General features: G+C 37.8%; 1 protein-coding gene across 7 annotated transcripts in view; it reads right to left on the reverse strand.

Moving 5' to 3' along the window:
• Nucleotides 1-13,564, reverse strand: part of CHD2 (chromodomain helicase DNA binding protein 2) — a 122,824-nt gene extending 109,260 nt beyond the window's left edge. For 3 of the 7 annotated variants that reach the window (XM_081227792.1, XM_081227790.1, XM_081227789.1), the window contains exon 1: nt 8,744-9,515. In XM_081227792.1, the coding sequence (XP_081083918.1) occupies nt 8,744-8,844 (101 nt within the window). In that variant the 5' untranslated portion in view covers nt 8,845-9,515. Of the gene's footprint in view, nt 1-8,743; nt 9,516-12,549; nt 12,683-13,030 lie in introns of those variants that run through there. The other 4 variants (XM_081227795.1, XM_081227793.1, XM_081227791.1 and 1 more) reach the window with 3 other exon arrangements.
• Nucleotides 13,565-15,572: the final 2,008 nt, after the last annotated feature.

The following is a 15,572-nucleotide window of genomic DNA, read 5'->3' on the forward strand; positions in this document are numbered from 1 at the left end:
AATTTCTAAGACAAGTAAGAGACTGAGAAAAGAAAGTTCAATGTATACACAACAAAGGATTTATACATACAACATATGAAGAGTTACATAGCAAAGAAAAATCCAATAAAAAGCTAGGCAAAGGAAATGGACAATTACAAAACCCAAACTGCAATAGCCCATAAACATATAAAAAGGTAATTAAACCTCGCTGGTAATTTGGGAAGCTTATTTACAACATATTATTTTACACTCATCTGCTTGGCAGAAATTAAAGTCTGGTTAACATTAACATATGATGAGAAAGTAGGGAAAATAGTACTCATATACCATTATTGAGAAAGTAATCAGTAGAAGCTTTGGAAAGCTATTTGGCATTATATTACCCTAGAAATATGCATGAATCGTGTGAGTCAATCAGTGGGTATATAACCTAAACAAATTATCAAACGTGTGCAGGAGATGGAAAGTATAAAAATGTTCAGAGCTCTGCTCATAAGATTTAAAAAAAGGAAATAACCTAAATGTTCATGTATGAAAATGCAAAAATAAAATGTGAAACATTCATACTATGCAATTAACTACAACAGTTAAGACTAGGGATGAATCAGATCTATAAATATCAATATGACAATTTCAAAACTATCATATTTTTTAAACACAAAATATATTACATGAACCATGTGCATTTTAAAAATGCCAAGGTTTTTATATGCCAAGTTCATGAAAGTGACTAGGGAAAAGGGGTGAATAGGATTTTAACTATATCTAACTTGTTGAAAACTTTAATTTTATTCTTTGAACTTCTCTGAATTTTTCTTAATTTCTAAAGAGAGCTGTTTCGTGCTTCCCTGGTGGCGCAGTGGTTGAAAGTCTGCCTGCCAATGCAGGGGACAAGGGTTCGTGCCCTGGTCCGAGAGGATCCCACATGCCGTGGAGCGGCTGGGCCTGTGAGCCATGGCCGCTGAGCCTGCGCGTCCGGAGCCTGTGGTCCACAACGGGAGAGGCCACAACAGTGAGAGGCCTGCGTACCGCAAAAAAAAAAAAAAAAAAGAGCTGTTTCTAGCATTGAAGAACTGATCAGTATCCCAGAGTAGACCTTCCTAGGATTCGGCAATTCTTTTGGAACTCACTTTAACACTGGACACACTAAGGATCCTCTTTTCAGAAAAAGGTACATATATGCAAGAGACAAAACGCACACAAAAATGCTGTGTAGTTTCAGAAGATAAAGGGTTAATTCAGTCCCATCAGTAAACCACCCCACCCCACCCCAAGATTAAGAAACCCAATGGTAAAGGAGGGAAAAAAAAGTCTACCTTTAATAACCATATTTCTAAAATTCTCAACTGGTGCCAGGCAGAAGTCACCTTTATCTCTATTATGCTACTTCTGCTCCCCAACAACCAGTAAACATTTGAGTAGTCCTATATAGTTTAGGAACCATTAAACAAATGGAACCCAGGCATACACATCATTAGGGAAAAGTGAATTATAACAAGAAGCCTGGATAAGGTACAAATTAAATATTCATTTCACAAATACCTACCCCAATCTGGGTCTGGCTGAGCACTAAGGATTAACATAAAAGGCAAGGCAAGCTTTCTACTCGGCTAACAACATGGAAGACTAACACTTCATTCGGTGAAAGGCAGTTACAGAGAGAACTCTCCCTATTATCTACCATACCAACTGATGTATTTACATCCATTTAGAACCCTGAGGTTAGATGAACTTGTTTGACCAGGAGTTCCTTTCAGCCCTTCGAGTCTTCTTTCCTTATTAACAACTTCTAGACTATAGTTTTAGACTTTTATAAATTAGCAACTCCAAAGCTCAAAGGAGATTTAATTGTCCTGGCTGCTAATCTCAATAGTAAATGTGGAACTTATGACCACACTGTCATAGGAAGTAAGTGAAGTCCCTGAATCAGGCCACAGAAAAGGAAAAGTGAGGGCTCCCAACTTTCTTAATAACAGCCAACAATCACTGGGGCAAGCACTTTAGTGTTTTAGACCAGTTTCTCACACTCAGCATCACTGATGTTTTTTTGTTGCGGGAGAATAGGGGGGCTGTCCTGTGTATTGTAGGATGTTGAGCAACATCCCTGGCCTCTACCCACTAGATGCCAGCAGCACCCCGACCTGAACCAAAAATACCTCCAGACACTGCCAAAAGTCTTGCTGGGGAAGGAGGTGGTGTCCCCAAACTGAAAACTAGTGTTATAAAAACAGTATTTTACTTAATTCTAACTTCCCCAAGAGAGACATATTATATACCCTTACTCCTATTTTAAAGATAGAGAAACAAGCTCAGAGGCTCCTGCCCGAGATTCTACAGCTAAAAAGAAACAGAAAAGAGACCCAAAGTCCCCGTTCCATTAGCCCTTATTTCCCAAACCTGCCTCAGTGCAAGAATCAAGGGAGGCTGTTGTTCAACGGACAGATTCCTGGGCACCACCCCAGAATGACTGAACTCAAACTTCCAGGGTAGAAACCTGGAAATATGTTTAACAAGCACCCCAGGTGATTCTTAGCAAGTAAATCTGGGGACTTAAATGCCTATATAAAGCTAAATTCAGAGGAAACAAACTTTTTAATCAAGCAAGGGAACTGGAACACTGCAAGAATTTGACCCATCACCCCCTCCCCTCAAAATGACAACTTACCAGCCATATACTGCCCTCCATTTTAATGTCAAATCAACCAGCATTATCAACCGGAACTGAAGGCGTCCTCTAATTAAAGTTTTTGACAGCCACCACACTCAGGAACCATTTCCCCAGAGGGCATGTCTATAGGACAAGTGTTCCCAACACTGGCTTTGCAATGGACACACCTGGAGCCCTTCTGACAATCCTGATTATCTCCCCCCTCCCCTCTCCTCCCTTCCCCTCCTCTCTCTCCTCTTCCCTCCCTCCCCTCCCACTACAAGACCCCCCAAATCCAATCAGGTATGGGCCCGGGTTTTTTAAATTCACAAGTGATTCTGATGCAAAGCCTATGTGGGAACTAAGTTTACCACAACAAAAAACAAAAATTAGAAGCAAAGCTCAGTCTACAAACTGTGGCCAAATCCAAAGTGCATGTGTGGCGCTGGAGTCTGTCCAACCAGACGAGGGCCAGGTTCTCCTCTCCAGCACCCCTCCACCCACCACCTTTCCTCGCACTACTCCCCATCGGTTTCTCAAACTACCCCCAGGGGAATCACTGGATACAACTTAACTTGAATCTTTCCATGTAAAATCACTGCCTTTTGAAAAGCAATCTGTCTCTGGCATAAATCACACCAGTGATTTTTCAGCTTTTGGTTTCTTTAAAAATGTAAAGTTTTTTAAGACAAATAGAGTACAGAATTAGTCTACAGTTTTGCTATTTTCCCCAATCACCTACATAGTTTCCTCTTACCTATGTATCTAATCCTGGAGCCAAACTGCCCGTGTCTGAATCCAGTTCTATCTACCCTTTATTCCCCCTTGTGCCTCAGTTTTCTCATCTACAAAAGAGGGGTGATAATCCCACCTACCTCACAGACCTGATGTGAGGACAACTCAGAGTAACACATATCAAGGACTTAGAACAAGGTGCAGGCTCATAGTAGGCACTATTGTTAGCAATTATTGAATCTCTCCAAAACAATCAATGCAGTTTTCAATGAAACATCTCAACGATCATTTCATCTACTGGTTTGATACTTAACTGTAAGCAGAACCAGAATAAACGGATAGGAGAAGCAACTATAAATCCTCAGTAAGTATACAACCCCACTGAAGGAACAGGATGACATAGGTATAAGAAGAGCTCAGCAGGACACAGGACCACCCACAGAAGTTCAAAAGAAGAAAGCTCTGTGACAGTTAACCTGGGAATGCTAGTGGAAGGAGGTCACTATCATTTCTGCTACAATAACTCTCACACCTAATAAAATATACATTCAAAACTCCTTGAAACAGTGCCTGACACAGAGAGCACTCAATAAAATGCAAATCTACTCTGGTATTCACATGTTATTTTCTTTCATGACAAAATCCAAATGAAAGATTACCAGCCACGACTGGACTAAGAAATAACTCATACAAATGCAATACCCTGAGGTTTATTTTTATATTCTATTCTCTTATTCTGTTTTTAACGCTGGTTACAATTCACAACCCATCAGTGGGTGACAAATATCACTCTAAATAACTGATTCATAGCACAATCCAGGGCCACTGCTCTAGCCCTAAGTTACCTTTATCAGCTGGGGGGAAAAGGAATTCTGAATGGAATGTAACTGCATTCAAAGTTAATTCTGGAATCCAAACTTTTGGGTCTCCAAATGGGTTCAAGTAGACAATCACAGTAACGAAGATATAGCACTAGAATTTAAAGCAACTGGAGGTGAAAATATCCCATCAGTATAAACATTTCAAAGGTATGCTACAGCAGGATCTGGCATGACATTGAAATGGAAACTTTTCCTCTTCCATCAAGCATACAACTCCCCCTTATCAGCACCCCATTGCTTCCAGACCTCCAAATTCAAGCTGCCCTAAAAAGGGAACTGAGAAAATAGGACAAGGAATGGAGAGACAAAGGATTAGATATAACAAGTGCTCCATCAGAAGATTTGAAACACATGGGGAAACATGCAAACATATGGAAACACATGCAAATTGGAAACACATGGAGAGCTTTTAAAAATTAATCACAGGGGTTGGGCTGGACATTGGTATTTTTAGAAGCTCTCCAAGACCTGATGTAGAAACAAAAAATAGGATTCAACAAACTCATAAACCAAAAGTAAAGGAAATGAAGAAAGCAGAGAAAACCCAAAACACAAATCATGAGACTATAGGCCTAACAGAATAAACTGGACATTAGGCATTATGTTAAATCAAATGCCACTATGGTGAAGACTGATTAGTAAAAGCAAGCTACGGCCAATTAGATTTTGTTGTAAATATTACTGCAGTTACATTTATATCCAAACAGCACTGCACCTTGGTATTAATTATTCACTCTTGTACAGCTTGAGAGGGAAATGAGGCAGAGGGTAAACCAGGGCAATCATCACCAGCTCCAGAAGGAGGAAATAAGGCATCTACTCAGAGTGACTGCCAAGAGGAGGGCTATGACTCACACAAGCTGGTCTAGTCCAGAAAGAATCATATGCTCCCTTCAAAAGGCTGGGTTTCTCAGAGGGATAAATTTTAAAAATAAAAACAATTAAAGGATTAACTGCAAAATACACCCAAGGTTTCAACTAACTAAAAGAGGACCTGCCTCCTAAAGTCATTTTAACAAACCTCTCTCCTAACTTGTCTAAATAGACCAGACTCCTGTGGGAGGCCAGGTCACCAGCCACAGAACCTCACGGGCAGCCTGGCTTTTAAAGAGGGAATTAGAAAGAACAGAAAAGGAAAGATGGATGAAGCATTAGGAATAAAATATTACTAGCAGCTTGCAGTTACTGAGTACTTTCAGTGTAACAGTCTCTCTTTGCTAAATACTTTATAGGCATTGTACGATTTAATCTTCATAACCCAGTGAAGACTATCATTATCCACACTTTTTTTTTTTTTGGCTGTGCCGCGCGGCATGCGGGATCCTAGTTCTGGACCAGGGATCGAACCCGAGCCCCCTGCAGTGGAAACTCGGAGTCTTAACCACTGGACCACCAGGGAAGTCCCATATCCACACTTCAGAAATGAGAAAATTCCAACAGTGTACTTCATGAGCCTAAATTGGGAAGAAACGTTTTCAGTACTAAAGTAAATGCTGCACTAGTGCCCATCATTGTACACAGCTCTTGCCCGGCACGGAAGGAACAGTTAAAGACTTCACAAATTACAAAATAACTCATCAGAACTGGATCCTAAAGTATAAAATCAAGACTATCTTTAGAATGATGCCTTAGCTGCTGCTCTTCTGCAACTCTCCCCATCAAGATCAGAGTAATCACATTTTCCCCTAAACTGTGGGGACTTTCCAGAAGCTATCACTAAAATAACAAAAATGGTGACCTTAGCCAAACATATTAACATAATGTTGTTGGTCAATTATACTTCAAAAACAAACTAAGTTACAGAAAAAGAGATCAGATTTGTGGACCAGAGGCAGGGTTGGGGGATGGGGGGGGTAGTGAGGGGTCTGGGGGGAGGGGGAATTGAATGACGATAGCTAAGAGGTACAAACCTCCAGTATAAGACAAATAAGTACTAGGGCTGTAAGGTAAAACACGATAAATATAATTAACACTGCTGTATGTTATATAGAAAAGTTGTTTAAAAAGTAAATCCTGAAAGTTCTCATCACAAGGAAAACAATTCTTAAATTTTGTATCTACCAGATGATGTATGTTCACTAAACTTATTGTGGTAATCATTTCATGATGTATGTATGTCAAATCATTATGCTGTACACCTTAAATTTATACAGTGCTGTATGTCAATTACATCTCAATAAAACTGGAAGAAAAAAAGGTGAGATAACCAAACGTGTTAACAGTAAGAAGCTAAATTGGAACTGTTTTGAAATGCAGCATGAGTGCCTTCCATACACCTACATTCTCCATGATTTATTTCACCACGCAAAGCCTTGTCCCCCCACCTCCAATACACCCAGTATAGGAGCTTTTAATAAAAGGGTCTCTGCCCCCAGACTTCCCTTATCAATTAGTTTAGACTGATTAGGGGCAAGGTCGTAACATATAAAATATGTGTTCCAACACTGTGCTAAATTACTGAAAACATAAAACAGACCCTGGGCATTTGGTGAATTGTGTCAACTTTTGTTGTTTGGATTTATACTAATAACACTAAAGTTCCAAAGAAGTAGTAATAGGCAATTTTGGTGAGGTATGAATTTGAATTCAATGCCCAATCAATCAGGCTGAAATGCAGGAGGGAATTATTCAGCTATAGTACCAAACACCAGCTAAGTAGGCCAACATAGTTGTTTTTATATGTATACAAAATAACTCTCAGGTGATTAAAAAGAACACTGTTTCGTCGCTAAAACACCCTCCTTAAGAAAGTCAACTGAGTTCTAAGGTTTTCAAAACAAACAAACAAAAAAGCTAAAAGACCTTAAAAAACTGATGCTCATGCCCAGAATAAATTTACCGAATGTCACACAAAGCAGTCACTTAATTTTTATGTCAGGAGCAAGTTGACTGTGCCACATTTTATGGTGACTGTAATTTGGTCACAAGTAATGAATGATAGGAGTTTGGAAATAGGTGGTTTTAGGAGGTATCTCTCACAATTGTCAGGGGTTTGCTGTATATGGGAGGGGGTAACTAAACCAATCAATTATAAAATCTGTGAGTTTCACATACTGTCAGGTAAAATTCAACTAAACTTCCAGATTCATCTCTCAAACAATAACTTGCTAAAACTTTTTATAACTAAAGCTTCTTATGAAATACTGTTTGCCCACCTTCCTGCAACTGCTTAACCTTTACAAAAGATGCTACTCTCCAAAGAGCCAAATATCAATTGGAAACTGCAGGTTTTCAAAACAAGAATCCAAAAGAAAGAGGAAAGATTAATCAGCACTTTTCTCACCATTTCATTACATTCTGCACACAGGAGGAAAACCCACAGAAAGCTCAATGAACAGACCTAATACTCTGGTTCTTTAAAGTTAATTGGCTCCAAGTAGCATGCAAACTGTTCACAGATATACTGCTATATCGTAATATTCATTTTAACTCACATAGTAACAATATTTATTACATCTACAACAGAGCAGTTTATATCCTGGAACACGACTGCAGTGTTACTTAATTCTATCTTTTAATTTAGGGTATTTAGCAAATATAATTTTAATACAACTAACCAGAATTCAATCTCAATACACAGAAAGAACCTTTCTTCTTCTTGCTTTATATCCACCTTCAGAAGTTGCTAATATGTTAATGATCATCAAATTCTTAAGTATTTGTCCCTAAGGCTGTTAAAAATTTCATCATATATATTTGAGCATATACTTTAAAAATCACTGACAGAAGCTTTGATGAACGAGTCTATAAAACAAACTGAAAACCCAATTTCACCTAAAGTTTCCACAAATAATTCTTCATAAAGAACCAAGACTATGGCGAACCTACAAAACCAATTAATAATGTAGTGAATTTTATCTTCTATAAACTTTATTCAGAAACTCACGATATACCCAGGTAAACATCTCTTTCAAAATACCATACTTTTACTCAATAAAAAATTTCTGAACTATTGCCAACTATGACAGATCATTCGTTATTGCTAAAAACACTCCAAAAGCTTAGAAAAAACTTTTCACCAGGGTACGATTAAGAAAACACCAATACAGTCTTTCCTTCTTAATTAAATTCATTACTTGTGACCAAATTAGTCCCCGTTGGTAAGCTATGATTTTTTTTTTAACCAGAAATCCTTGCAAGGGTTTCCAAACACGGCAGACCATGAGCATCATTACAGCATTTTAACAAGTTTACCAGGATTGAATTAAAATTTCCAGAATGGGGGATCTGAGACGCTTCCTAAGATTTTGCCAAGTAATCCCACTACTGGCCAAGCTTTGGGAGTCACTATTCTTCAGCAAGTGCTTTAACACTTAAGAAGAGTTGTTTTCTAACACTCGTTTGCACAGTTATGAATGCCTATTGCTGTATTCTGTTGTTTTAAGTTAACCTAATATTAGTAACCTAGTAGTTACTTATCAGGTGAAAATCTCTAGCTATTTTGTACTTAACTATCCCGTTGTTAATCTTAAAAATAAATCACTTTGCACATACTGACCTGAGTTTTTCTCCATCAAATGCCAATTGAGAAAATGTTTGGTACCAAGTAAAAATGCACGGGGACAAGTTCAAGTAATCTTCCCTTTGTTTGTGAGCCATGTATTAAACAACAGCTCTAACACCGTTCATAAGTTTCAATTAAAATAAAAATATCTCTTGATAGTGAAACGCTTTTGGTCAATGGTAACAAACTCACTAATCTCGTCACAGTGAACACAAAAAAGAAAAAGAGAAAAAAAAGACCCGCTAGGATATGAGAAAGGAAAGCGAAAACGATAAAAACTGGCAGGTTTTCGACTTGAAGGTTTCCGATTAGTGCCTTTTACTTTCTCCAAAAGCAGAAGCCGCTTCTAAAAGACGAAAACCGTTCCTAGGGATGGGCAAAAAATACACGCTGCGGTGTGGAGACGGCCACAGGGCTGGGCGAAGGGCGCCGCCAGGGGCGAAATCGCGCAGGAGAGGGCGCCCACCGGAAAGTCCCAGACAACATTCCCTTCTCCTCCCCCTACCAACCCCCGCTCCCACCCCGTGCCCCTTGGCGTGCGGCTGCCTAGGCGACGAGGAACGACGTAGGCCGCGCACGCAGCCTAACGTCACTGCGTTCGTTCCTCCCGGCGGCGAGGCGCCTGACGTCGCAGGGCGGAGCCCGCCCACAGGCCGCCGCTGTTGACCCGCTGTTACCAAGCGCGCGCACAGCCAATCAGCAGTCGGCGCCGGCGCCGGCCGGCCTTTGAACTCGGCACGGCAACTTCCTGCTGTTTGGCGAGTACACAGTGCAATGCAGTATGTCTGTCAGCGCTGCGGCACAAAGGAACAGCCATTTTGTGACTGAGCTGGACCTGCACCAAGATGCCAGGGGCTCAGAGAGCTGCTGCCGGCGCTAACTACCAAGCTGCCCTTTATTTCAGTACCAAAGAACAAAAAAGGGGGAGGGGGCAGATACTTCGGTATTTCAGGTTTCAATTCACTTTTTCAATCTTCTCAAAAAATCCCGATTCCTAAGAATTATCAGCATCATAAAATGGCTGCCACTTTAAAAACTCCCTGTTCCACTCCACAAGCAACTGCATTATGCCAATTTCTAACTATCCCCAGCCTTTTAGAGTAACAACTAAAAGGCTGATTAAAAAGATTTTGCCCGCACCTCAGGTTATCAAAATAAAATCTGGTTCAGAGGCAGAAGTTTTGGAGATAAATTCAATAAACTGTTTCAGTTCTTATGATAAATTGAAAACGCAGCGTCCTAGAACACACACAGCTCTTTGTGTGCAGTTCCATTCACATTTCCTTCTCTTTCCATTTTGTGATTATTACTGAAGTTACCCCAAACCGCAAATTATTTTAGATAAGTGTGTGGTATACATTTCTATATATGTCCATCACAAAAACTTTGTTTCAAATATTTAAAAATTTAAAGATATCAAGTATCTTTAAAATCATGTTTTTGAAAGTGAACTTTTTAACCTTCAAAAATCATGATATACAAAGTATAACATTATACTTTAGCATTAACTTCAAAAGAACAACAAACTTACATAATGACTATTAAGTATTGCCATTATTTCCAAAAACAGGAGCATACCAGCCATACCTAAATTTATACTCAATTCTTTCAGGTCCTAAAGTAAATCTCAGACCAAAAAGTTTACTTTACCTGCTAACTCCTCCCTTCCTCTCCTGTGGCTCAGGCTGCAAAAGTTGATTTCTGTAGTATTCCCTAAATGCTAGACTTTATGCCACAGAAACTAGGTCCTTATGGAGAAATTCTAATGGATTAAGGAACCAAGTTCTAGCTACCGTAACAGTCACCTTAATTTTAGCTCACTTAAAAATAACATTAATCTACTACAATAAAACACCCCTAACATTCTATAGCTTTACAATTTTAAAAGGAAGTGATGTCATAATTATGTGCATGCATTAATTAAGGTATGCAATTTAGGGTAACAGTAACTTAACACTCCATCTTCTTTTCAAGGAGTCTCTCAAATATTTTTTGACACTCATCAGGTATATGAATCAAAATATACGTGACAAAGAAACACATTCAAAAGTACAGTGCATGCCTCTAGTTAAGCTGCAACCTCATTACCAGGAGACAAATGCATGGCAACTTCCATGTAGTTTTCCAGGTCAGAGTATCATTAAAAGAAAGAATAACAACACCGCTTAATTTTTTTAAATTAGAAAGCAGAGTCTGATCAATGATGTTAAACACAAACCTTGCCTGAGAAAGCCAAAACCCATGTGAGATATGCAAATCATACACTCAAGGGAGTACCAATTTTAGGTATTGAATCTTTAATAATTTGTCAAAGATACCTGGGGATTCCTATTTGTTCAAATCACCATCACTTTTCAGAAAAATCAGTTTAGAATCAGTAGAGAAGTTTTCTGTCCTAAATCTAACCTAGGTAATTACATGGGCAATTCAATTCCAAAGACAGTAATCCAAACTATGTGACAACTCAATTTGCAAAAGAATTTGGAAAGGTATTTTGAAAAGCAAGGGTCAAAATATTTTAAGTCTTATAAAACATAAAAATTTAACATTATTAATAAACCATTTTCAAAACTTTCAAATCACTAACCTAATAATAAAGTATATTGTTTATATAAAATTATAAAAGAGCAAAGCTGGGGAGAAAAAAATCATATAACCAATCAAATTCTTGTTAAATGCATGATTTAAAATTTATAACATGACAATTCATAGAACACACATCAAGAAATGTTTCCATATATACTTTAAAAATTAATATACAGATCATACAAAACATCTTAGAGGCTTTTCATACAACAAAAACATCTTAAGAGGCTTTATTCCTTAGTCACTAATATGGTGAACTCCAACAAATGTGAAACAAATCATGATTTGAACAAACAGTACATTTGTAAGCTTCAGGAGATAAAGCATTCCAGGCGACTCTGTCGAAATAAATCAATAAATTTAAAGCAGCTACAACTAAAATACAAGGATAAAATACTTCATCTACCAACCAGAGAGCATTGTCTGAATATAAGCATACAAATGCAAACCATAAAGTATTTTAAATATAAAATATACAATTACAATCAGTAGCAAACACAAAATACAAGCATATTAATAGTATTCCAAGATTTCTGTGATCACAGGTCTGATCTCATAAATGCAGGAACTGTAATCATCGAGAGTAAAGGTTTTGATAAATCTTATCAAAATTTCCTAAAATGTCAAGTGTATCAAAAGAAATACAGAGTCAAATAAAAATATAAACTGAGAGGCATCAGTCAAAGGGTCCTTTTTGCAATTTCATTTTAAAATGTACATTTTTTCATTCATATAACTTTCTCAAATGTCTATTTACTATAATTTACTACCACAAGGCTCCTCTATGGCCTTCAGTTACAAGTTTGGGTATCCTAGATTCTTCAAAGAAAAAATTTGCCTTGTATGTAAAATGGTGCAATGCAGCAATGGCTAAACCGACAAGGTCATTTTCCTACAGCACGAAAACCTAAAAACTGAAATTTATTGACAAAAAAACTGTAGTTTACAGGAAAGGCCCCCTTGAATAAAGGTACCTTACCTTTTGACTGCTATAAGAGGCCTTAAGTCACAACTTAACTTTCATAAATTGCTACCAAAAAATTAGGGTGTGGCATATTAGCAATCTCAAGGTCACGCTTTAAAAAACGAATCCAAATTAGTAAAATACTTAAAATAAAACAGATAGCTATCCTTGTCTGTCAAGGTGAACAATGTAAGCTGAGGTTTCCCCCCCCAAAAAAAAGGAAAAAAGGAAGAAAGTTGATAGCTCATACCTCGATGCATTGCTGTGTAGCGAACTGTCCTCCTCTTGGCTTTTGTCCTTATTTCTCATCATCTTTTAATTCTTAAATATTAAGGGGGAGGGGGAATCTGTGTTTGCTTTGAAGTCCTGTGCCCAGGTATTTACTGTCAAAAGTTGAAAGAAAGGTAAGGTCCCAGCTTCTATCGATGGTTTTTATTATCAGGAACAAAGTCCTGACGATGTAACGATATTGTTATAACACAACAGCGGTAAGCACCAAAAAGCAAAATATTTCTATTTTTTCTTTTAAAAAAAACCACATAAAAACAGGCTAAACCGAACAGGGAGAATCATCACTATCAATAAGGAAAGTTTCTCAAAGTAACACACTGGATACAAATAACAATCTCTGTATCTTATTGCGTCATCCAGGAATTTCTCATATTTACAGAAAATAAAGCAAACATAAACATATAAATCTTTTAAATTATCACTAATGATCATGAACTTACCTGATCCATGTAGTAGGTCCAAAGCAAGAGTCCTATCTAGTAGTAGAAAAATATCAGATCCAAATAATTAAAAATAAAAACAAAATCCTCCGTTAAAAAACAAAAAATAAATAAAATTATCCTCAAATATGTTAACTGGTCAAAAAAATACAGCAACAATTAATCCTAAAACGGGTCCGGAAGAAAAAAAACCTCATTAGGAGAGCGCACAAAAATGGAGGTGCGCCATGGCTTCTAAGCTGGAAAAAACAACGACCTGGGCTCTCAGTACGGCTGCTTCTTTCCAACAAGGCACGAAAAGAAAGCTCCCAAAAGCTGCTTTTCTCCCTAAAAAAGGTTCGAATCGACCCCAGTAAGTCACTAGGACAGGCAGGGGGCTGTGGGGGCCCCCTGAGGCTGCCTGAAAGTTAGGGAAAGTTGCGTAAAGTGAGGCGAAGGCAGGGAGCAGAGCGCGCTCTCTCTAAGGCACAGCCGCCATCTAGAGCCTCCTTCCCAGCTCTGAGAGCTCTGCCTTTGATTGACACTCTCTACATTTACCCCACAACTCAGGTGATGTACCATAGACCCACCCCTTCATCTCCACCAAAAAAAAAAAAAAAAAAAAAAAAAAAGATCCTCCATCCCAGGGAGCCTAAGGACCCCTACCCCCACCCCTCCCTGCCCCTCCAGACCACCCCATCAGGGCGAGGGGGGAGGGTTTTCTTAACCCCCTCTGGCTCAAGCACCCTTTTTAAGCCAGAGAGAAATGTAATTTGTTCCTTTTGTCTAAAGATCTGCTAAATATTTCAGTCCTTGAGCTAAAATAACTTCCTCTCTGGACAGGAAGTGGTGTTTTATCAAGCCATTTTGAAAGAGGGATAATTCTTAGAGTATATAAAGCTCAGCTTAAGTATTAATCTTTTTAAAAACTACCCCCCACCATGGGTAAAATGGTTTCTAAATAAAAGCAAAACCTCAACTTAATAAATTAAATTCAAGTCTTGCCTTCTTTAGGAAGCCTAAAAATTATCTAAGGACTAAGTTTAAGGGGGAATTTTCCATCCCAACTGGAAGAAAGGGGTACAACTCAAGAGCGCCTCCCTAGTGTTCAGCTGCATTAGGGCAAAAATTAATGCAACTAGTTTTTATTCAAGAACCTCAAATTTTCTTCGTACTTTCACAAAATTCTTTAACCCATTATATAACCTTGCCAAAACCTTACCCAAAAAATTCTCATACCACACTGATTTGGGCAAAACAATGTTCTTAAATTCAAGAGCATGGAACTATCATGAAAAAACAAACCCAAGAAACTCCACCTCCAAAACCAACACAACACATATATCTCAACCATTCCCTTGTATTTCAAATCAAATTCTAAGTATATACCCATTTCAACAATGGTAAACTAATAACAATCTGTCATATCTGATGGAAAGTTATCAAAGTAATGTCACGGGGCAAATTCTCCTAAATATCAAAACCGTGAGATCTAAGGAAACAAATTTACTAATGCCAAAACCAAATTATTCAACACTTTCCAACAAGCACCCCAAGAAAACATTCACACATCCAAAACAAATCAAATCAACTTTCCTTACTCAACATTATCATCTGCCAGAACAATGTCCTTCCCTCACTGAGAAATCCATTTTAGATCTACACCCAACAAAAGCAACAATGTCACACCTAGGTAAATGTATAATCCATAATCAAAACCCAGCTTCAATTCCATACTTTCTACAAGATAATTCTCCACCAAAATCAAAATCCAAAATCTCACTTTTGATTTATACAAACCAACCAACTCAAATCAGCCAATGAGAATACTGCATATATATTGATCATCGACGTGTATACCTTGGTATTTGACATTAATCACAAACATGGTATGATTAACACTTTCTCACCAAAAGAAAATTAAAGCTACACTATTACTTGTTCTCTGTATAACAGGAAAATATAATCAACAACTCATCTGGTTTATCAAAATAAAGCCTACTACACCCCATAATAGTAACTGAAACTGATTTTAGTTATCAATGAGTGAAACCAGTATTCATCTAGGATTCAAACAGAAGTTATCTATGACATAGTGTGGTTCATTTATTCTAAATTCCTAAATGTACAGAATAATAAAAATACAGTAATCAATCCTATTTTATAAAATCTATTGCAGACATTATTGCCACCAAAATTTCAAGTCCTTTTGTGAATACCCTAAGGACCTCCCTACCTTCCCTTATAAATCCAACACCTCTTCACCTAATATTAACTATTAAGACAATAGGAGGATTCAGTTTAAGTGTTCAGATATTCTGCAAGATGTTTTATTTATAATATTTAATAAGCATAGGTTAAAGGGACCTTTTCCATCAAAACAAAATAAGTCAGAATAATACTGTATCACTCATGCTGAATTTTGAGGCAAAAGGCATTTTGTTTTAAAAGTTCATTAAAATCTCACAGCAAATTAAACATTCTATTATTACCCACTGGTTAACCTATTTTGTAAGATGTTTCAAGAAAGCATAAAATAGCATTTTAACTGGACAACCATCTT

Source organism: Mesoplodon bidens (genome assembly GCF_964165515.1).
Source record: "Mesoplodon bidens genome assembly, chromosome: 3".
In the NCBI taxonomy this organism is placed as follows: Eukaryota; Metazoa; Chordata; class Mammalia; order Artiodactyla; family Ziphiidae; genus Mesoplodon; species Mesoplodon bidens.